The sequence below is a fragment of the Globicephala melas genome, chromosome 12, assembly GCF_963455315.2.
Source record: "Globicephala melas chromosome 12, mGloMel1.2, whole genome shotgun sequence".
NCBI classification, from domain to species: domain Eukaryota; kingdom Metazoa; phylum Chordata; class Mammalia; order Artiodactyla; family Delphinidae; genus Globicephala; species Globicephala melas.
Window position 1 is genome coordinate 29,473,971 of NC_083325.1, and position 22,702 is coordinate 29,496,672.

General features: G+C 54.2%; 1 protein-coding gene across 22 annotated transcripts in view; it reads right to left on the minus strand.

Moving 5' to 3' along the window:
* The window catches only part of DYSF (dysferlin), a 223,677-nt gene that overhangs the window by 116,920 nt on the left and 84,055 nt on the right, over positions 1-22,702 (minus strand). For 13 of the 22 annotated variants that reach the window (XM_030877534.2, XM_030877528.2, XM_030877523.2 and 10 more), the window contains 9 exons: positions 21,574-21,656; positions 14,188-14,229; positions 12,631-12,746; positions 12,005-12,118; positions 10,444-10,621; positions 9,750-9,874; positions 7,726-7,832; positions 2,424-2,616; positions 207-362 (listed from right to left, as the gene is read on the minus strand). In XM_030877534.2, the coding sequence (XP_030733394.2) occupies positions 207-362; positions 2,424-2,616; positions 7,726-7,832; positions 9,750-9,874; positions 10,444-10,621; positions 12,005-12,118; positions 12,631-12,746; positions 14,188-14,229; positions 21,574-21,656 (1,114 nt within the window). The remainder of the gene's footprint in view (positions 1-206; positions 363-2,423; positions 2,617-7,725; positions 7,833-9,749; positions 9,875-10,443; positions 10,622-12,004; positions 12,119-12,630; positions 12,747-14,187; positions 14,230-21,573; positions 21,657-22,702) is intronic. The other 9 variants (XM_030877537.2, XM_030877532.2, XM_030877530.2 and 6 more) reach the window with 1 other exon arrangement.

The window sequence follows — 22,702 nt, forward strand, 5'->3', positions numbered from 1 at the left end:
CTCCCTTTCCAGACCAGGTGCATGGGGTCTAGGGACTTTGTGGGGAGAGGGGAGAAGGGAAGTCTTTTTACGCAAGCCCTCGGTCCGTTCCAAGAGCAGAGTCTAAAAACTCGGAGTCTGACAGAGAACGGGAGGGGAAACAGAAGGGGTGCGGACCACCCTGGGGGTGACAAAGTATGACCATGACTTAAGGAGAAACAACCCACTTTCAGAAACATCGTCTGCAGCTTTCCACAATTCTTGCCACAGTAGCTGGTGCCCCGTCGGGAGAAGAGAACCTCGTGGGTGGGCACCCGCTGGTACGCCACCCGCTTGTCACCCTGCAGCATCCAGATGACGATGTCAGGCAGGCTGTTCTGGGGCTGGAGAGAGGGTGGCAGTCAGGGTGGAGATGGTACCGCCCAGCCCACACCCTCAGCCCCCTCTCCCCAGGCCTCTCCTCCCAGCTCCCACCCCCAGCCACCCCCTTGACCTCCCAGGGCTGGCTGGGCACCCCTGTCTTCAGTAGCTCTGAGCCCCCAGGGATAGGGTGACAGGCTGCCCCCGGCTCACACGAGGAGCCCGCCAGGAATTCACTAAGCTGCGTTCACGTTTTCTAGGAAGAGACACTCCTGCCTGGAGCCCCAAGTTCTTAGGTCCCCTCCACTGGGTGGGTAGATAGAGGCTCCCGGTGGGGAGACATCGGAGGATCTGATTTGACCCTAGAGATGACATTGCACTTAAGGTGCCACCCCCTTCCTCACCCCTGAGAGCAGAAGCGAATTCACAGAAGGGGTGCGCCTTCCCAGAGGACACACGATCCCTCCTCCCTCTAACAGCGGGGACCCTGGGGGTCTGGCCCTTTTCTGGGCCTGCTGACACTGGGCTCTGAAAATGGGGACTAGCCCAGACTGCGGGGCCCTTGAGCCCCTCCGATCCTCTAGGCATGAGAACTGCTCCCAGCTGCCACACTCAGGAGAGGCGGCCAGTTGGCTAAGTCCATCTTCTCCCAAGGCTGCTGAGCGGTGTGGTCAGGGGGGCAGGGCTGGGTCTCGAAGCCAGGCTCCTGCTGAGAGCTGATGGCTGGCACACTCCCTCAACACCTCCTAGGCTGTGTCCCTTCATCCCTACAGCAAGCCCAGAGGCAGGCACAGGTGAGGAAATTCAGGCACAAAGAAGTTAGGAACTAGGGTTTTCTGATTCCAAATGTGTGTTTCGAACCACGATACCAAGGGTTCTCAAAGTGTGGTCCCCAGGGCAGCCGCAGCACCACCTGGAAACTCACTGGAAATGCAGATTCTCAGGCCCGGTCCCAGACATGCGGGATCGGGCAGGGCTTGTACCCAGTTCTAACAAGGCCTTCGGGGGATTCTGATGCACACTCAAATTTGAGAAAGGCTCTCTCCGGTCTCCCTCACAGTCCCTAGCACCCGTTTCACCTTAACCCCTCGCAGCCATGACACAATCTGCGTGAGAGTTCCAGGGTCGGGGCCAAGACACGGAAGGCAGCCTGTGACCCTCCCAAAGGGACGGTCCCCAGCCACTGCCAGGAGTCGTCCTGGGGCTGAGCAACACAGTGGCCCCCAGGTAACCGGCCACACGTCCAAGGCCCCGCTTGGGGACGAGCCAAAGCTGCCTCTCAGGGACTAACATTTCAGGCTGCCTCCCCGCCTGAGCACCCCTTCCACCTCCTGGACTCCCTTCTCCCCTTCAACAAGTCACTCCTCCAGAAGCCGCTCGCAGGCCCTGCCTTTCTCTGCACACTCCTTCTGGGGAGATCCTTCCTCACCATCCCTCTCCCCGGGGGTCCCAGGTGGCTCTGGCCAGGGTGGGTGGCAGCTGTGTCCACCTGTGACATATGAGCAGACCTTCCTCCTCATTCTGGACAAGTCTGTGGCCTGCCTGCTTCCCTGCAGAGCTGGATAGGGCCAGAGGGGTCAGGGTATAGATGCAGAGTTACTGCAGGTGCAGTGTCCTCAGGCCTGGGGCTCCTCAGGGATATCCAGGAGGGCAGGAAATGCAGGGTCCCACGAGAGGCAGGTTTGAGGCCAGGGGTAGACAGGTTGGTGGGCAGACGGAGTTGGGCCCCTGGGGGAGAAGCCCCTGGCGCTGAACCTAGAGCCGGGAGTCCCGGTTCTGGTCCCAGCTCTGTCTCTGACGTACTTTGGCAGCATTTATTAAGCACATTTATCGAGCACATTTGGGGGCATTTATCCAGCACCTACTAAATGCCAGGCTCTGCTGGGCCCTACAACACCCAGTATCCCATTGCATCCTCTGTCCTCCTTCTGTGAATGGGGACACGGAGGTTCAGAGAGGTTAAGTCACCTGCCCAAGGTTACCCAGCAATGGAGCCAGTGTGGATCACGGTCCAGACATTCCCCACATCCCTCCGAGTTCTGACACTCCAGGCAGGAAGGAAGGCACCTCTCAGGGGCAGCTACCTCATCTGCCAGGGCACGGAGACGCAGGAGCCAGTCCTCAGCCTGCTCCAGGGCGGTGGGGAGTTCACTGTGGCCGAGCTTCAGGGCCTGGGCCGCCTCAGTGATCTGGCTCAGGTGACGGGTGCGCAGGCGGTACAGGTAGTGGTCCAGGTGGGTGGCGGAGGGCGTCTCTTGGACATTACCCAGAGGTTGGCTGTGACGGACAGACAGACGGGATGTACCCGACGAGCAGGAGCCCGGCGCTCGCCCAGGCCCAGGTGCAGGCAAGCACGTACACACGTGTGCACGGGCCCCCCCGACGGGTCTCACACCCTCAGCCTGCCTGCTGGCTGCGGCGTGTGCCCTGGGTGCCTCCTCCAGCCATCTCTTCAAGGAAGCCCGCTGCAGCCACACTGGCCAGTGTGCCCCCCACTCTGAAGCGCCCCAGCCCTTTATTCTGGGGCTGCCTGTCTGGAACCTATCCTCAAGCCTCCAGTCGTGAGTCCCCTCTGCCCACCTGAGTGCACGTCCCCAGAGGCCCAGTGGGTCCCTCCCTCCCCCCGGCGCCCTCCTAGAGCAGAGGCGCAAGCACTAAGTTGCCTTTGGCTGAAGCGAATCCATTCTGTTGTGCGCACACGTTCTTCAAGAAGGAAATTTATGGACCCCTGACAAGCCACTGCAGACGCTATGGGGAGGCCGGCAGCCAGCAGTACAGATGTGTCGACCCAGGGCGGCCTCACAACACCCCTCCCAGAACCCTCTGCTTTGGGAAGCCCCTGGAGAGGAGCTGGGGGTACACGCAGTCCCAGAAACACAGCCTTAAGCCTCCAGTCGGGGGGTTGGGTTTAAGCTCAACCCCATTTAGAGGCGAAGAACTCTGACCACCCCCATCCAAAGGATGGGGTCCCTCTCCGGGCTCCCTAAAAGCCCTTTATGTGGCTGCCCCTGGCCGTACGAAGCCCCAGGGTCAGTGAGTGCACACGCAAGGGTCACACAGGATGGAGTGGGGTGGGAGGGGGCGTCTGTGCTCTTCCTCGCCAGGCAGGACCCTCTAGATCATCCCTGCTGGAGGGTAGGGGGGCTGCCCCACCCCCACCCCCCCGCTAAGCCCCTGACTCCCAAACAGGACATCAGTCAGGCCCGCTCGCTCGCCACATCTGCTGCCCCACCTCACGCTCCCCGCCCCACAGTGTCTCGGCTCCCGGCTCCCGGCTGATTTATTTTTCTGCCAATTTCCCCAAGCTATGCAGAACCAATTACCGCCGAGTGCAGCGGCACCGCCGCCGCCAGATACACCACTCTGGCAGGCCCTCGGCGCTCTACATTTTTCCTGTTATTTTTTTTAATTGAATTTTTAGGGTGGGGGGAGCAGTACGCAAACTCCATCTCGGGAAACTTAAGCCCCGAGGCCTGTCTCAGGTCACGTACTGCACACCCCGTAGTAATATAATATTTACTGCCCCGAGGGTGCCTCGGATGGGGCTGCCCCAGGCCAGGAGAGGGGCGGCCTCCATCCCCAGCCCACTCGAACGCGGCGGAGGGGCATGTTCGGTGGGTGAAGGGGGGCCTGGGCCAGAGTCCTGGGCTGGGCCTGCAGGGAAGGAGGCGTGAGTGGGCCTGAGGGTGGGGGCAGGCGGGTCTGGAGTGGGATATGGGGAGGCAAGCCAACCAGGGTGATTTATGCTCCCGGCCTGGGTCGGGAGCCGAGAGGGACTGCCGGGCAGACCACCAGAGGGAGATGTTCACGGAGGCTACCAGCCCAGCCGAGACTCCCCAAGAAACAGCCGGGACCTGTAACTGCCACAAACAAGATGTCTCAGCCCTTTCTCACCCCCAAAACCCCAAAGCAGGGTACAGAAAGAAAGGGAGACCTGGAAGAGGAGGCTGGATGACACTGCCCCAACCCCAAGCAGGGGCAGTCGCCCTGCCAACGCTGGCTGACTTGGAAATGACAGGCGGGCCCAAGGCAGGGCTCAGCATAGGCTGGGAGCAGAGCTGGGCTGCTCACAAGGTTGCTGCCTGCCCCTGAGGTGAGTGGGTGCCTTTCACAGGGACAGCCGCCTGGGAGCGGACAGTGTCCTGCCTGAAAGATAAACCGGCCGCTGGCTCATTCATCTCACTCCCCACGAGCAACAGCTCTGCTGGTCCTGGCTGGAGGCTGGGTCCAGGGATGAGACCCAGCCCTGCCCTCAGGGGGCCCCTGGAACAGACAAGCAAGCAAGCTAGATCCCCGAGAATCCTCAGGGTCTGGAGCCCTTCCTGGAGGAAGTGGCCTCAGGCTGCACTGGCAGGGCCAGCAGGAGCTAGTGAGGCCAAGAAGAGCGGGAAGGGCGTTCTGGCCAGAGGAGCGGTATGCGCACAAGACACAGGCTCGGAGGCAGGTGGGCGTTGGTGGGAGGGAGGTGGGGTTGGGGGGTGAGCCAGCACAGAGGCTCCGAAGGGCTAGAGGGTAAGATTGCTGAGGTCTAGAAGGCAGGCAGTGGGGACAGAGCGGCCCACCCGTCAGAGGAGAGCTGCAGTTTTTCCTAAAGGCAACAGGAGCCGCCGCGGGGCTGAAGTCGAAGCGGACCGCACCGTTAGGAAGATCACAGAGAACGAATTGGATGTGCTGGTGGACACCCAGGTGGAGGTGTGCAGCTGGTAGTTGTGTCCATGAGTTGAGAGATGAGAGGAGAAGGCTGATCCGGAAGAAAAGAGTGGGTGGCACTGGCCAGGGGGAGAGGGGCTCCCAGGGAGAGGAGGCAGGGAGGGGTCTGACCAAATGAAGGACACTGATGTTGGATGTTGGGCAGGGGCTGGCTGGAGGAATGGGCGAGCAGCCAGGTCATCTGTGGCAAGCTGGCTCACGTCCCCCATGCCCAGCTGCCCTGCTATCAGCTGTGACGCTCAGCACAGAGCGGGCCAGGGGCGGGGGTGGAAGCTCTCTTGCTGCGGCCCCAGGGCTATTAGTGGCCTCAGGTGGTGCCAAAGGAACTGGTCCTGAGGCCCAGCGTTCTCCCCAGAAAGCCATGCGTGCACTCCTGAGGGGATGGGACCCTCCTCACAAGCCCTTGACCTGCGACCCGGGCTCCCCAGGAGGGCCCTGGCCACCATCTACCCCCAGGAGAATGATTCAAGGGGACCAGGCTTTGGCATAAGCATTCTTAGCCAAGCCCTCCAAGAACAGAGCCCTGAGAGAGCGGAGTGACAGCCCAGGACCTGGGACCCACCCATCTCAGACGTTTCAGGCACCTCAGACCTGCCAAGGCCCATACCCACACATGAGTCACAAGGAGAACGCAGTGAACCGAGAGCCGGGGCCCACCCTCTGCGTCCGAGGCTGTCAGGACGGGCAGTGGGGCACAGCCAGTCATTCGGCAGCCCCCTCTGCTGACCGCACCCCCGTGTGCCCCTCTAGCCTCGCTCTGACCTCTGACCTCCAGACCACAGATGCCCACAGGCACCTGCCACTCAACACGGCCAGCCCCGAATTCCTCATCCTCCCCCAAACCCGCTGACTCCCTCCAGAAGCGGCTCTGCTCTCCACCCACCTGCTCTGGCCAGAGCCAGGGAATCATTCTGGACCTTCTTTGGGCCCTCACACTCAATCCACCATCAAAGCCTGTCCAGTACAGAGCAGCACGGCGAGGGGGCTCAGCCCCTCACTAGAGGCATGAATCTGGGCAATTCACCTCCCCATGCCTCAGTTTCCTCATCTGTAAAATGTGGATCACTCTGCTTCCTACCTCATGAGATTTTTATGATTAGCTGATACATGTGAAATTCTCAGAACAGCACGTGGCACAGCAAGTGTTCCTTATGAGGCTGTTACCACCATGATGCCTCCTGAAGAGTCCACGCTGCCCTCTGCTTCTCTCACCCCATGTCCCCATGTCGCTGACCTCTGCTTCTCTCACCCCACGTCCCCGTGTCCCTGCCCTGGGTGAAGCCTTCGTCCAGTTGCCCCTCATCACCACCCTCAGCCCACCTCTTACGCTGCAGCAGGAGTGAGCGTCTGAATCCCGGGGATCCCTGTGCCCCAACAGCCCCCAGGGCTGAACTTGCCTTAGCAAACCCTGGAGGTCTGTCGCCTCTGGACTGCAGTTTCCCTTGCAGCCCCAGGAGGCAGCAGGCATTTGGGGCTTCTGCGCCTGTGCCCGGCAGTCCGCTCTCCAAAGGCTGACTCCTTTCCCTCCGGAGTTCACATAGGGCATCCCCTCCTCCAGGAATCGTCTCTGATTTTGATTTGCGTAAGATACACCTGCTCTGAGCTACTAGGGCACATGCCTCAAGCCCCCAACACACTTTCTTTCATTTGCTCACTTCTGCCTCATCACCCCCAGGAGGGCTTGAGGCAGGGTCATTTCTGATAAAGGTGCACTTCCCAACTGGGGTACAAAGGACCAGAGCGGCACTGTGGCAGGCAGCCAGGGTCACGGATTCCTGATTTGCAACACGAAGGCATTTCTCATGCATTCCCGACGGGGGCTGGGATGATAAGATTTAGAGCGGGCAAAGAATACATTTGCATATATATTTACGCTTAATCCCATAGAAAGTAGAAAGAGGGCTGTTTATTATTAAGTCCATTTAATAGCTGGGAAAACTGAGGTCCAGAGAAGTGAAGTTGCCCAAAGCCACAAGGGTGGTTAATGGGATGAGAATCTAAATCTCCTCACGCTTCTTCTTCTCAATAATAATTACAGCTGCCGTTTATTAACTACTTCCTAAGGACCAGGCATTTTGCTTGTGTGATATTAGAAAGCACTTATTCTTAATGTCAGGTTGAAGACGAGGAAAGCAAGGTTCTGAGCAGGTGAGTGGTGAGCTCCAAGTCACCCAGCTGTGGAGGAGACGCTCCCCCTCCTGCCAGGGCCCCGGGACCCGGAGCCCCCCCATTCTCCTTCACCCCCCAGCGCCCCCTTTTCCTGAAGGTGACCATCAGCTGTGCTAATACAAGGCTAAACAGACACTGTGGTCCCCAACATGGCCTTGGGGGAAGGAGGGGTGCCGTCCCTCCCACCAGCCAGCTCCTCCTGGAGATTCCATCAGAGAAATAAGAGGTCGGGGATCAGAGACACAATGCTCCCCATTCAGGTGAGCCTGGCCGCCCCGGCGGGCCCACAGCTGCCGCCGCTGCTGGGAGATTTATGACCTGCTCTAAATGTCACCTTTTCAACTCCCCGCGCTGGCTCCACCACCTTTGGACTCAGCATGGGCTGGACTGCTGGCCAAGCGTGGCTGGGGAGACGTGCAGTCGCTCACCACCACACACGAACACTCCCGGGGAAAGGGCCCGGCCGAGCCAGGAAGGGAGGGCGCGTGGGTGCCAGGCACCCCGTACCTGCAGCCTGCAATGAGCTCATCCATCAGCTGAGCCACCAGGGAGTCCACGTCCTCGGCAGAGTGCTGAGCCTTCAGGGCCACGTGGACCTGCTCCAGGCCGGCTTCCTGGGGAACGGGCAGGCAGGGGTTGGGAGGGTCACCGTGGGACGGACCCTTAACCCCAGGCACTGTCACCACAGCCCGGTCCCACCAAAAAGAGAGAATGGTTAGAGCCAAGAGGCAGAGCCCAGACCCCACACACCAGCATCTGTCTTGGCTCAAGAAGCTTCCAGGATTCCCCACACCAAACAGATCCAAATTTCCAAGCCTGGGACGCCCACCCCACGGGCTCTCCACGGGTCCCCGTCAAGCCAGGTCTAAGGTCTCACAGGTAAGTGACCTTGGAGCCGCCTCCACTTCCCCCGCTGGCACCCTCCCTCCTTTCCAAGTCCTGCCACCCAAGCAGGCTTGGGTCCCTCATCCTTCCTTCAGGAGCGCTCAGACAACCTGCAGTAACGGGGCTGCCCTCTCCAAACTCCTGTGGCCAGGTTGTGCCCCAGTGGCACCTGGTCTCCTCCATGGAGCTCTCCTCCCTGGGCCTCAGGCCTGAGCTGGGAGGTGGAGATCTCTCACGGGACACCCCTCAGGCCAAGGACTTGCCCCTCAGTCCCCCACCCCCTTCCCCACCTCAACCTTCCTGAGCGCGTGCCGTGTGCTCCACCCTGGGACTACCATGCTGGGCACAGACAGGCCCTGGAAGGATCAGCGAACCCCTGCCCGCAGGGAATGGCTTGGAGAGAACAGCTGGCCCAGAAGATGCTGGACTTGCACAGCATCGACTCCGAGTTCTCCGAAACCGGGTATGGGCTGGTCCCCTCCCTGCCACAGAGCTCTGGGTTTCAGGGAAAGTGTGGTTCACCACGGCCCCTGACTGGGGCCTGCATCCCCTCCCAGCCACTCTAAAATCCCCACCCCCGCTTCCCTTTCCACTTTCCCTCCTCCACCTGCCCAAGCCTCTCCAACCCCCTTCCCTCCACCCTGCTGCCCCTCGCAGGCCCCAGCAGCATGGCCACGCCTGCCTCCCCATGTCCCCACGGGCCACACACCTCGCGGGTGAGCCTCCACCCCAGGCACACACAGAAGGGGCTGGGAACCACCACCAGGATCGTCTCACCCTGGCCTCCACACCTCTGCCCACTCTGATTCTCCTCCACTCCCTGGACAAGCCTCCACAATTAACCCCCGGCCACATCCAAGACAGGACTCATCACCTGACCTCGCAGACCCTGTTCTTCTCCCCAGCTTCCCAATTCCCCAGTCACCGGAGTCCCTCCTCACAGCCCCCAATTCAACAGACCACCGAGTCCTGGCAGCTCAAGTCCTTCAGCTTTTTCCCTGAGGTCAGCTCCTTCCCAGAGCCAAGTCATGCTCCCCTGGGCCCCTGCAAGGACATCCTAACGAGCTCCCAACTCCCCTCACTGGCCGCGGCCCCCTGCTGCCACACGATGCCTTCCTGATGCTCCTTGGTCCCTCTCCCCTCCGAGCCACCCTCCCTAGGGACTCCCGGAGCAGAATGTGAGTTTGAGTCTCTGCAGGAGAGGGGTGGGTGAACCTACACTCTGCTTTACTAAGCTGCCTCTAGGCTGACTCGTGAAGACAGGGGCAGCATCCCGTTCATGTCTACCCTCTAGCTAGAAGTTCCCAGCACAATGCTTGCCGTGGCAAGAGTCAAAGGCACTTGATGAACGAATGAATGAAGGAATGAATGGGTGGTGGCTCTGTCCTCTGCTCCCAGCTCAGTTTCTCTCAGCTTTGTCTCTGTGCTATCTCCTACCTCAGACTGGGGGCACCCCCAGGGCTGTGCTCCCTCCCTCTCCTCTATTCCCAGTAGGCAGGACAGGATCACAAGCCTGGCCTGGTCAGGTTTCAGGGGACCCCAGGCACCATGAGGTCTGCAGGCTTCGCACCCACGGAAGCAGGTCTGAAGACACCCACCAGGGGCGCATGCACAGGTCATTGTGGGTGAGGCCAGCTTCCACTCACCAGCTGGTCAGCGATCCTAAGAAGCTGGTTCTGAGCCTCGACTCTGTGGCTGATGTCCTCCCAGTAGGACGACAGCACCACCACGGGCTTCACGTTGCCCCAGGGTAAGTAGTAGTAGTGGCAGCCTGGAAGGACCCAAGGGCCTGCGGCTGAGCCAGGAGTGGAGCAGTGCGGGGGCCGAGGGGAGGATGGACGCGAGCACCTGCTCCCCCACTAAGAGCTCCCGTGGATAGCCGTGGCTCGGTCAGTATCCCCCAGTGCCCAGGCAAGGTGCCAGAGTTCCCTTCCCGCGTGGAGCAGGCAGCTGCCGCCCTCATTAGGACTCCTTAACACATCAGAACCGAGGGGCTGTTAGAAGGGCCCTGGGAATCCCACACTCTCCGATATCTCTATGCCAAGACCGCAGCCACCCTGTGATAACTGATCGCCACAAGTCAGGATCAATGCCGACCACTGCTGGTTTCGAGAGCCCAATCTATGGGTCCCAGCAGGGACGCACCTGGAGATGAGCAGGGGAAGGCGGCACGGGGTGGGGGGGGGGGGGAAGCAAACCAGAGGGTCCCCCAAACAGGTGTGCCCAGGGCCAGAGCCTTTGGGCGAGCCTCCAGCAGCTTTCCCCAGGGGGCAGGATTTAGGGCTCAGCCCACTGCTCAGTGGTCTGGGTCCCAGCCAGGCGCGTGGTCTCTGGCCTCACCATCAAAGACCGCCCGGCTGTACTGGGTGGTGGAGGCCAGTGGCAGGCAGGTCGTGTCGAACTTGTTCCCGTAGTTCCCGATGCTGACCTCAAACTGGACTGCGTCGTCAACGTCCTGCAGCATGGTGGCCGAGTAGAAGGCGGCAAAGAGCGAGTATTTGCGCCTCCGGAGGTATTTCTGGGGGCAGAGAGGGCAGCAGTGGGGTCAGGGGGAGGAGGGAAGAAGACACCAGCATGGGGAGGGGTCACGTGTCTCGCAGGCCCTGGCCATGCCTGGCACCCAATAAATCCTGCCTGGACGGATGGGTGGCAAGTGGTCCAGCTCTGCCCCACAGCCCAGATTTGGTTAGTAACTGAGCAAACACATTCCAGGCCTGTGTGTTTGGCCATGTTCCTCTAATAAGGTCCATGCCTCCAAGGTCATGCTGCTCCTTAATCCAAACAAACAGCAATGGCACCGCCACCCCAGGGAGCTGCATCTGCTGTTCAGAGGGGGCCGAAGGCTCTAAGCCACCATGCCCCCACCCAGAGCACCCACCCTGCACCACTGAGGCTCCCCACCAAGCCAGCCAGCTCTGCAGCAGCGCAGGCTGCCACGTGCGTGGGATGAACGAATACCATTGTCCCCTCTGGGCATCGGGCACGGGGCTGAGGACATGGCAGGCATTCAACCACACACCCCGGCCTGAACCGAGATGACTTTACGATCCCCTTTGTGGAAGGCAGAGAGAAGAGGGATTCTACGACTGGGTTTTTAGATAATGCGCACAGTGGTAACAGCTAACACTTACTGAGTGCTTACTGCATGCAGGTATGAATGACTCTAATTCTCACAACAATCTTATGAGGTGAATATAATCATTACCCCCACTTTACACATAGGGAAACTGATACAACAGACAGGTGGTCAAGTCAGAACTCAAACCAGCACTGTCTGACTACAGAGTCTGAAAGTGCACACCACCATGGGGACTCCATACAGCTGTCTCCTGGACACAAGGCCCAGCTCGACCACGTGCTGCTCTGCCACATTTGAGCCTCAGTCTCCTCATTTGTAAAATGGAGATACTCAGAGCAGCCACCTGGAGGTGCTGGGAGGACTCGATGACATCAAGAGTGTCACCAGCTAGGGAGGGTGGGAGGGAGGGAGACGCAAGAGGGAAGAGATATGGGAACATATGTATATGTATAACTGATTCACTTTGTTATAAAGCAGAAACTAACACGCCATTCTATTATACTCCAATAAAGATGTAAAAAAAAAAAAGAGTGTCACCAGCATAGTGTGTGACACAGTCAGTGATTAAAGGGTTAGCTATTCTTACATTATTATTATTAATAAAATAGCCTCTCATTGTGCATTGAGCTCTAGACTTTAAAAACCTTCATTTATCTTCTTTGAGCCTCTGAACATTCCTTAGGAAGGCAGGGTAGGTGTTGGGTTACTCTGAGGCCCAGAGGTGTGTGTGAAGGCACATGAGTGTGGGTGGAACTGAGCCCTCCTCTGCCAGCCCCACTTGGCCACTGCCCTCTTGGCCCCTCCCAGGGCCGCGCCCCTTACCTCCACCCGAAGGATGTCATCCGCAGGGAGATCTTCCACCTTCTGTTCGCTGTGCTCCACCAGCTTGGTCTCCAGGGAGAGCAGAAGCCGGCCTCGGTAGGCCACACCTTCCCCCTGAGAGGGGAGGCTGGGTCACCAGGAGCAGGGTCGATGGAGGGGAGGAGGGGAAGGAAAGGAGCCTGGTCTGGCCCTGGGGTCAGTCACCTCCCAGCAACCAGGAGGGCCCTGAGCCACACCCCATCACTCTGCAGGTGAGGAAACGGTGGCCCAGAGAGTTCATGGGACATGCCACCCTGATGGTCAGCACCAGAGTCCAACCTAGCCAGGGAGACTGAAACCTGAGACAGATGGAGGCTGGGCCCCCAGAGGCCAGGAAAATTAGGGGGGCGAGGGGAGGGGGGGTCAGGCTGGCCCTGAAGGAGAGGCAAAGGGAAGGGAGTGGGAGGGAAGGAGGGGGTCAGGGGGAAGAAGGGTTCTCTGAGGGGGTGGCCGCCAGACCCTGGGCCCACTCAAGTCCCGTCAGGCCCTTGGAGTCCAGGCCAACTGCAGATACTGCCCAGGCCAGGGGGGAAGACCCTGTATGCAGGCCTGGGGATCTGGGGGCTGTGGGTTCCTGTCTGACTCACCTTGCCCGTGTTGAGCTCTGCATAGGGGTCCGGGAAGCCAGTGAACTCCCTGGGGCTGCCGTAGAGGTTGACATAGCAGGGCCCGAAGGTGGGGAGGAAGCCCAGATGGTCATCCACTGGGAGACACAGGTGCGGATCAGAGGGGCCGCCCAGCCGAGATTTCTAGCACTCCACCCAGCCACCTTCGGGCCGGAGACCAGCCCTCAGTTCCTCGCACATGCATGGGATGCAGCCCCCGTAAATGTATAAAGGACAGTGACACCCATGAGAGCTGTCTCCCGTACGTCCCTTTAATCCTCACCACCATGCTGAGATGTGGAGATTTGCATTGATTTTATTAGTCTCATTTTACAGATGAGGAAACTGAAGCCAAGCGAGGCGCAGGAATACACGACTACACAGAGGCACGACCCAACATGGTCTAACCTCAAAGCGCATGCGCTCAGCCAGCGTGCAAAGCTGGGGCTCAGGGGCCTCCCCTGCCCTGCCTCTCTCAGGCCATACCCTGTCCTGCATGCCCTCCTCGTCCTGCAGTTACATCTGTGTCTCAGGCCATCTGGCCTGCGGGGAGGCACAAAGGAGGCCCAGGAGCCTGGTGTCCAGAGACTCCATCTCTCAGGTGCCAGGGAGGGGGCCCAGCTGGATGCCACCACCTCACACACAGGGCAGCCCCCAGGCACATGTCTCCTCCACCCTTGTGTCCTTATGAAGTTGAGACAGACCATCTAACAGCCTTGACTCATCCTGGCATCCCTCCCCTTCCCTACATTGTGCAAAGAACGATCTTTCAGTGGAGCAAGTTGGAGGAGAGTTTGAGAATGACACTAGTGATGAGGGAGGGATTTCTCCACATCATTTCCATCCTGTTTTGGAGGCTCTCTTTTGTTAATGTCACGACTTTCCAATGGACAGCCAGACTGACTGCAAACTCTGAGCGCTCAGACCCTGGGCGTGAGCTCCGGGGCTTGAGCCCATCCCTGAGGCATATGATATTACCAACTAGAAGACAGGAGCGTGCCTCCCCCAGAGCCCCGCACCCAGCATCACTCGTCCTCCAGTCCCCAGCACACGCTGGGCTCTGGCATTTGGGACAGGGGTGGGAGGCCTGATAGAACTGTTGTGAGCATTACTAATTATCTGTACTAATCATCTCGATTATAATTTACCTTGTAAATTTCAACTGCAGGAGTTTTCAACTCACCCTGGCCTCCTCCTCCTGGGCCCCAAGAGGACTTACACTGCCCCTGCCTCATCATGCACTCCCCTGCCTGCTCTACCCCTTCCCTGCTGAAGAACTAAACTCTTTTGAGCTCCAGGGCCCAGCAGATTCTGGAAGGGGTTTAGAGAGTGGGAGGGAATTGCCTTTAAAGCATTCCAAGCAATTTACATATTCAACCACGGTTGAGAGGTAACAGCCAAAGGTAAACTGGGATTGTGGTGGAGAATCTCAATCCCACCTCAGGCAAATCAAAAAATTCCCGGCAAACAGCGCCCTTGCCCCTCCAGCAAAAACCACAAGGCCCACACCCTTGTCATCCTGGAGGTGAAAGCACGTACGGTCTGTGGCTGGAGGAGGCGGGACCACACCTGCAGACTCCTCTGAAGCGTAAAGAAATGGAAAAGGGGTTAGGATGGGCATGGCTGGGTGGAGGACGGATTAGGTGAATGGGGCATGTGGATGGACAGTTGGCAGACAGACAGATGGAAACGCAGCTCCTGGAAGGGGAGACAGATGTGGCCCGAGGCCCCAACCCCAGCCCAGCTGTGAATTTATCACACACTAAGTCAACAGCGCACCCCCCTCAGCCAGAGATAGCCCCAGTGCCCTAGTGAGCGCTCGGGTCTCTCCCCACCCGTGTCTGCCTACATGGCTGTGAGTTCTGTTTGCCAATTGGAAATTGGACCAGAAACTTGACTCAATACATTCCGGAAATAACACACGGACTTCCCTGGTGGTGCAGTTGTTAAGAATCAGCCTGCCAATGCAGGGGACACAGGTTCGATCCCTAGTCCGGGAAGATCCCACGTGCTGCGGAGAAACTAGGCCCGTGCGCCACAACTGCTGAGCCTGCGCTCTAGAGCCCACGAGCCACAGCTACTGAGCCCACGTGCCACAACTGCTGAAGCCCACGTGACTAGAGCCTGTGCTTCCTCACAAGAGGAGCCACCGCAATGAAGCCCGTGCACTGCAACGAAGACCCAACACAGCCGAAAATAATTAATTAATTAATTTTTAAAAAAGAAATAACACAATAAAGAAAATGTGCTTTTCCATATTATACCCAGATAAGTGAGGAAAACAAAGTACAGATGCAAAGAAAGGGTGGGGGAAACGTGAAAGGGCCAGAGCTAGGCAGTGAGGCACACCCAGCGGCCCCTGCCACAGGCAGGTTGACTGCCCTGAGTGGAAGCATTTCAAGGCACAAGATCTCCACCTAGTGGTTATTTCCAGTATTACCACTGAGGGCACCGTGTTGCATTTTCACAACAGCAGGCACTGGGATCTGGCTTTTGACACCTGCCGTTTCGAATGAACCACAGTGCCAGGCACCCTCCATTAGCTAAAGCTTCTACTCTTGGGCATACCCTAAATGCTGGTGAGGAGTGTCTAGAAATAAGAGAAGCAAGAAAGGAGATGCTCTGGCATACTTTCGGCCTCTTGGAATCCGTCCCTTGCTTATAGGCAGGTACAAGATGCCCCCAAAAGAGTAGGCAGCCCTCAGTCTCCTTCCATGGTCCTCTCCGATTCTGCCTCTTCCCACACTCTGACCTTCCCCGTCTCCTCCTCCAACCATCTAAGTGTAGCCGAGTCTGGGGTCCTGATTGACCTGGGGTTGTGTTTGGTGAAACCCTAAATTATTTTCATTCATTGATCACTTTTACCTACTGGTCTCCTTCAAAAAACAATACCTATTGCTATTTTCCTATAGCTCCATGATCAGAGTTAAGGGCCAAGAGCTGAGTAAAACATTATGAAGGAAGAATGAGGAGAGACACAGAAAGAAATAGCGTGGGGAAGAGAAGAGGGAACGTGGAGCCTGGATATGAGGACAGAGCTGACCAAGTGAGCCCAGAGGGCAGCACGGAGGGCAGTGAGGCGAGGCTCTGGGGGACCTGAGGCCCTGGGACCCACCCACTCAGCTCTCCACAGCAGGCCTCAGCTAGGAATGCCAGCTGGCAGAAGTCAGAGCTGCAGAAACCATAATTCATGGCCATTTTCATATCCACAGGAATAGGTTTTCATCAGTGGGGGAGCGAGGCCTCTGGTCGCAGGGGAGTTTCGGCAACCACAGAGGACCGCCACGGGCACAGCTGCAGCCCCAGGAGAGCACGGCCAGGGCCCGCCGGAAGGAAACAGATTCCACTTTAAGCTCCTTCCAAATGATTACAAACAGGCCCGGTCAGTTATCTAGGGCTAATGAGGCCGAGGTCATAGTTCCGACCCCCACGTGCTTCTTGCAGAAGCAAACATGGCTTTCCACCCACAGACCAACTCTGAATCCTGGCTGCAAACTAGTGCCCAGCCCAGACACAGATGGCCCCTGTCCTACCAGCCATCTGAACAACACGTGCCTCTGGTGGCTGGGAGGACCGGTTTAGGGGGCTGCAGAGTAGGCTTGTTCCCAACCACGCCTTTTCACTAATTCCCTCACTCATTCATTCGTTTGTTCAGCAAACCTAACAGGCACAGTGTAAGGCATGCTGAGACACGGCCCTGCTGACAACTGAGGCCAATGGCTCCTAATCTGGGGGCAGGGTCCCAGGTCTCCAGGAGCTGAGGATCATCCTGGGTCCTTCCCCTGTGTCTGCAGACAGCTCATAAAGTCAAGGGCAGCGTCACCAGTGAAGCCAACCAAGACAAAGCCTCTATTTAATCCTCATCACTCTTCTGCCAAAACACAAGTGTTCTGGTGTGTTTTCCCTAAGCCCAAGGAGTAGGGGCTGGGGAAGCCTCAAAACACAGATGAATGCTCCCAGTTCTGTAGCGTGAGCAGCCCAGCCTAGCTCCCTCACCTGGGGAAGCCAGAGGGCAGGCCCTCCCAGCCCGGGACCCCGCGTCTCCTGGAGAAGCTGAGGCCACTACCTGCGGCCAGCCCTGCCGCTGCCTCTGCCTCTCAGCCCATCTCCCACGCCCACGGCTTGGCTGCCTGACACCAGCCCGCGCCAGGCAGGAGGAGAAACCAAGAACTGCTGGGAAATCCTCATCATCTACGTTCCAAAGACAAAAAGAAACGAACTTTGGATTTTGTAGCTGTGGAAAAAACTGCCTGAGTGCTATTTATGTAGCACGATTTTCGTACGTACAAAGTTATAAAAGAATCTGTGTAGGTTTCATGGGTCTCATGTTCCTGTTACCTTTCGAAAGTACTGCAGCTTCTAAGAAAAGCACTCCTTATTAAAAAACCAATTTTTTACTAAATGTTTTGGAGCACAGGGTCCAAGGAATACTTGTGTGCCCAGGCAAACTTGTGGGCAGAGGTGCTTAAGAAGCTAGTGTTAGGTCCTGTCCTAGCTGGAAATAAAAACAAAACACGAAAACAAAAACTCCTGGTTGGATCAAATAAGCTGGTGAACTGTGAGGCCAGGGAGTATAGAGAAAGAACCCATTTTTACAGTTTGCTTTAGTTTGGGTTTTGAGAGTAGTGGGGAAATCAAGGGCCATGCATCACCCAGATGTTCTAGAACACCCCAGTGTGGAGAAAAACACAAAGATCTGAAAGTTGGGGTGACATTCTGAGGTGGCCTCAGGACAAGTGGGAAAAGCTTGGCAGGGACAGAGGCAAGGGCTAACCTTCCAGGCCTAGAGAGAGCTTGGGAAGAACAGCTCCAGTTTGAGCAGTAAGTCTAACTCTTTTATTGCTACATAGATCAAGCTATTTAACTGCGCATCTAAAACCGGTTAGCTGGTGGCAAGAAGATTCTCATTTAAGCCCAAAACAATCTGTGGGAGCCAGTGGTCCCTGAACCACGCGGGGTTGCCCATGGCCTGAGCGCCATCTAGTGGCCAAATAAACATCTTTCTCACGTTCCCGTTCAAATATTCATGATGACCCTGGAAAAGATCAAGGTCAACATCACCACCAGACATGAAGACTGATGGGGGCACAGGGATCTAAACTCTCCCTCAGGTGGCTGACAGCTGGCGCAGCTATAGCCTCATGAAACGGCAGCTGTTGGAAAAGTCAGAAGGTCGCTTTGTGCTGTACCAGCGTCTGTCCTTGGACTCAGAGACAGGGATGGCACCAGCCAGGAAACTGGAGAAGAGGTTCCTTCAGTGCCAGGAGTTCTGATCCACGAGGAGCCTAGAATACCCTCTCTCCCACCCACTCCCATGATACACTGCCCCCACCTCCAATCCTTCTACCTCTACATCCAACTCTCGGAACAGCAATCACAGAAGAAGCACCGCATCCTGGGACCAGCAGTTCCCACAGTTGGAAGGGGGAGGGGCTGGGGCAGGAGGAGCCCACATAGCAATGACTTCTGGAAGGGAGTTTTTGTGTATTCCACCAATTACAAGTATCAACGATGAAATCAGAATGACAGCAGCTAGATGTTAAAGCTGAGTGAGGGCACCTGGGAGTTCATTGTGGAATTCTTTACTTTTATGTATGTTTGAATTATCTATAATTCAAAGGTTTTTTTTTTTTTTTAATGTTTCAGAGAATCTAGAAGGGATTGGTCAACTTCAAGACTGCTAGGTAGAATCTTCCAGAAACTGGGCACGCTAACCTGTCCTCCAGATAAAGATCTGAGAAGATGGGTGGACAGAGACCCACACATCCTGTCTGTGGAAAGACACCAACACTGACCAGCTATTGTGAGAGTAAATAAAGGGGGAGGGGGAAAACAGGGGGCCAACCAGTATAGGGAAACAGGGAGGAAATAGCATCTGTAAGATTCAAGAGAGTGTTCACCTGAAATTCTCAGGACACGATTTGGAATCCTCGGTAGAGTGCAAGAAGACATAGTTTTTGTGGAACAAAACAAAACTTGAGGGAGAGAACAAAGAGGAAAAGGAAAACATAAAAAAAAAAAGACAGAGGGAAAGGAAGGCATGACAAGAAACTAAAAATGCAATAGTCAATTTTAAACCACATGGGAAGCAGTAAAAAGCAGAATTGGTACAGTGGGAAGAAAAATCAGATTAGGGATGCAGAAAGCCAGTAGTAGCAATACTAAACAACAGACATTACTTTGGGGTTTATTATGTACCAGAATGTAACATTTATAATCTCACTGGATCCTTACAAAAACCTTACAAGGCTGGGACTTGTGGGAGGAGACTGGAGCAACTCTCTCAAGCTGCCTGGTTCCAGAGCTCCCCTCCTACCCCTCCCGTACCCTGCCTTCAGCTGCTCAGGTAAACAATGTAAGAGTAAGTGAAATCATCCCTCAACTCAGATTTAAGGATTCTCTATGTCTCAGACAAAATTCAAGGAAAAGAGTCCTGTACCTAGACAGATCAAAGGTATTTTTTAAACTGCAAGGAAAAAGAGACATTCCTACAAACAGCATCTAGTCAGAAAAAAAAGAAAAGATTACCTACAAAGGAATCAAATCATTCTCAGAAAACACACCAAAATAAATTCAAAATAGATTAAATATTTAAGTGTAAAAAATAGAGATAAATATAACCTTGGGGTTTGCTGAAGGCCAAAAGCATGACATATGGAGCAGAAACCGTACTTCCATTATTTAAATAAGAAATATTGAAAATAAACACAAGAAGTTAACTAGAAAGTTAAAAAGGAAACAACAAAATACGTCTAAAGAGAGTTAAAGAGTAGAAAGATGAGAGAATAAAAAATTAGAAAATATTAGAATTAATATCTAAATCCAAAAGCAGATTCTTTAAAAAGTCCGATAAAGTAGGGAGAAAAAAAAAACTTCTAACTAGCCTAGTCAAGAAAAAGGAAAATTCAAACATATTTCATTAGAAGTAAGAAAGTAGAGAGAATTGTTTAAATTATAAAAGATTACTCCACACAACACTATAAGTAAAAAAATTAGAAGACCTCAGTGTAATGAATGTTTTTCTAGGAAAATGTAGATTATCAAAATTAACTATAGTAAAAGTAACAAACTAAAAATACCAATGATCACAGGAGAAACTGAAAAGATTTTAAAGAGCGAGTGCAACACCCACTCAAAAAGGGCACCCAGCCCATATGGTTTTATGGGTGAATTCTTTCAAACCCTCAAAAGACTATATTCTTATGATATATAAACTGTTCCAGATGTTAGAAAAGACTTTAAATCTTTCCAATTAATTTTACAGAGCCAGCATAGCCCAGATACCAAAACCTAAGAAGTAATAAGCAGACATACCAATTAAAGATAATAGAAAATCAAGAAATAGGCCCAAGAACACATTTAGGAATTTAGTATGGGATAAAAGTGGCAATTCAAAACGCAGGGAAAACATTATTCAATATATAGCATTGGTATCACCAAAGAACAATTTTGAAAAAAGTAATGTTAAACCCTTTCCTAATTCACTAAGGAAAAGATTAATATATTTAGCTATGTGAAATTTTTTAATTTCCGTATGTTAAAAACTATGAAATGATTAAATAAGACTGACAAAAATTATTTACAACATATATGATGGGAGAAAATTAACCTCCACATACATACACAACTCTTAAAAAAACAATGAGAAAAAGACAAGCATACCATCAGAAATATAGAAAAAAGCATGAATAGGCAATTTACAACAGAATAAATTTAGAAGTATATAAATATATATAATTTGTAAATGTAAGATAATTATTATAATATTTTAAAATTTACAATGGTCAACTTTACCAGATATCAATGAAATAAAATTAAGGCAACAATGAAATTCACCCAACAAACTGACAAAATTCTTTTTAAATACCATTATTTTGCATTTTCTTGATGAGGGTGCAGCAAAATAAGCTTGAGTGATTAGAGTGTAAAATAGTCCAGTCTTTTTGTAGGGCACTTTTGATACATACCGAAAGATTCAAAATGTTCAAATCTTTTAAAAATATTTATTTATTTTTTTATTTGGCTGGGCCAGGGCTTAGTTGTGGCATGTGGGATCTAGTTCCCTGACCAGGGATCGAACCTTGGGCCCCCTGCATTGGGAGCATGGAGTCTTAGCCACTGGACCACCAGGGAAGTCCCTAAAATGTTCGAATCTTTCAACACAGCAATTCCACTTCTAGGTATTTATGCAAAAGAAAAAATCATGAATCACATAAAGATTCAGCTACAAAAATATTCAATATCAAGTTAGCTGTTTATAACATGGAAAACTTAGAAAACACTTAACTATTCAACATTTAGTTAATGTGGACTATGGTGTATTCACACAATGGAATGTGTGTATTCATTTAAAATTATATTGTAGAAGAATACTTAATAACATGAGTGAACATCTATGTTGTATTGCCAAGTGACAAAAAGCAATTTTCAAAACAATTGAAAATTGTTTCAAAGCAAAGTTTTTCACGTACATACATACAGACAAACAGGTCCCAGAATGTTAATATTTACCTCTTGTCTGGGAGGGTAGGCTTATGGATAATTTTGTGACCATTTTATATTTTTCTTTTAAATTGTACAAAATGATCATGAACTACTTGTTCACAGGCCAATGAAAGCTTTTCAAAACAGAAGCTGCTAGAACACAGTCAGCCAACCTAGAACCCGGTGGATGGTGTGGCCACAGCCACCAGTATAATCTGCAGGAATGAATCCTCCCTATGCCATTCGGTGGTGTATCCCACCATCCGAAGTGGGCCAGTCCTAAATGCAAACCCATCTCTCTCACTGGCCAGAGCCCTTCTCCCTGGGAAATGGGCAGCAAAGACCTTATAATCTTCCCTTTTCTACAAACTCTCAAGACAGTAGGGGTGGAACAGGGGAGAGCACGGGGGGGCCAGAGGGCAGCACAAAGGTGGAACGTACCTTCTATCTCTCCTCCAGAGGCAGAGATTTTCGACATACTCAGGTAGTTGGTGGCCACAATGTCGTTGTGCGTAAGGCGGTCCCTAGAGCAAAGGGGCAGAAAGGGCGTGAACAGGGGAGGGGGATCGCAGGCCACAGCCCACCCAGGAAGGAAACGACCTCGGTTATACATCATTAGGGGTCCCAGTCTTCACACGGGGTATGTTATGGAGGCCTAGTAATCCTAGGCAAGAAAGTGTCACTCAAGACTCCTCTAGGGGGGACCCAGTCCATCCCCCCCACCATCAGCATCCCATCGGCCATGCTGGAGGTCTGCGGGCACAGCTGCAGGTTGAAAGGGAGGAGACCTGAGGCAGGAGGCAGGGCGGGGGAGCAGGAGGCCGCTCAGGGAGCCAGACCCCCAGGCCCAGGGAGAGCAAGGCTCTAGGAGCCAAGACATACCCGGACCAAGGAGAAAACCAGATGACCAGGAAGAAACAACCTCCAAGGCCACAGTCTTAATTAGCTTATGGTAGCTCTTTTTTGTATCTGATTCTGTATGTGACAAAGCACTTTTAAACCCCCTTATCTCCAAGGATTCTCCCAGCAGCCTTGAGGAACAGGTACTCTTACTAACATCTCTTTTGCATGGATGAAGAAACTGAGGCTCAGAGCCAGAAGGTCCTTGCCCGAGGTCAGCCTGGGAGGGAGGGGCAGAGCCAGAACCGAAACCCTGGTGTCCAGACTCCAGGTCCAGTGCTCGCACCGTGGCCCACGCGGCTTCTGTCTACAATACGGGGCCTGTCCTGCCTCCCAGAAGGCGGCCTCTCCCCTCCCCAGCCAGCATAGGGGACTATGGGGAGAAGCTTGAGGACTGACTGTCTTGTGCAGACCCTTCCTCTGCGCCCCACACCTGCCCCCCTAACAATCATATACAGTAATAGTCAGCATTTACTGGACTCCTCCTGAGAGCCAAGCAGTGTGCTAACCCCGTCACGTGACTTGGCTCATTTAATCCTCATGTTGGCCCTGAGGCAGGTTCTGCAATTAGCCCCAATTTCAGATGAAGAAGCTGAGGTAGGCAGGTTGGCAAAGCTGGGATTTGAGCAGAATATGCCTGACATGGAAACCAGAGCTACGCTTGCAACGA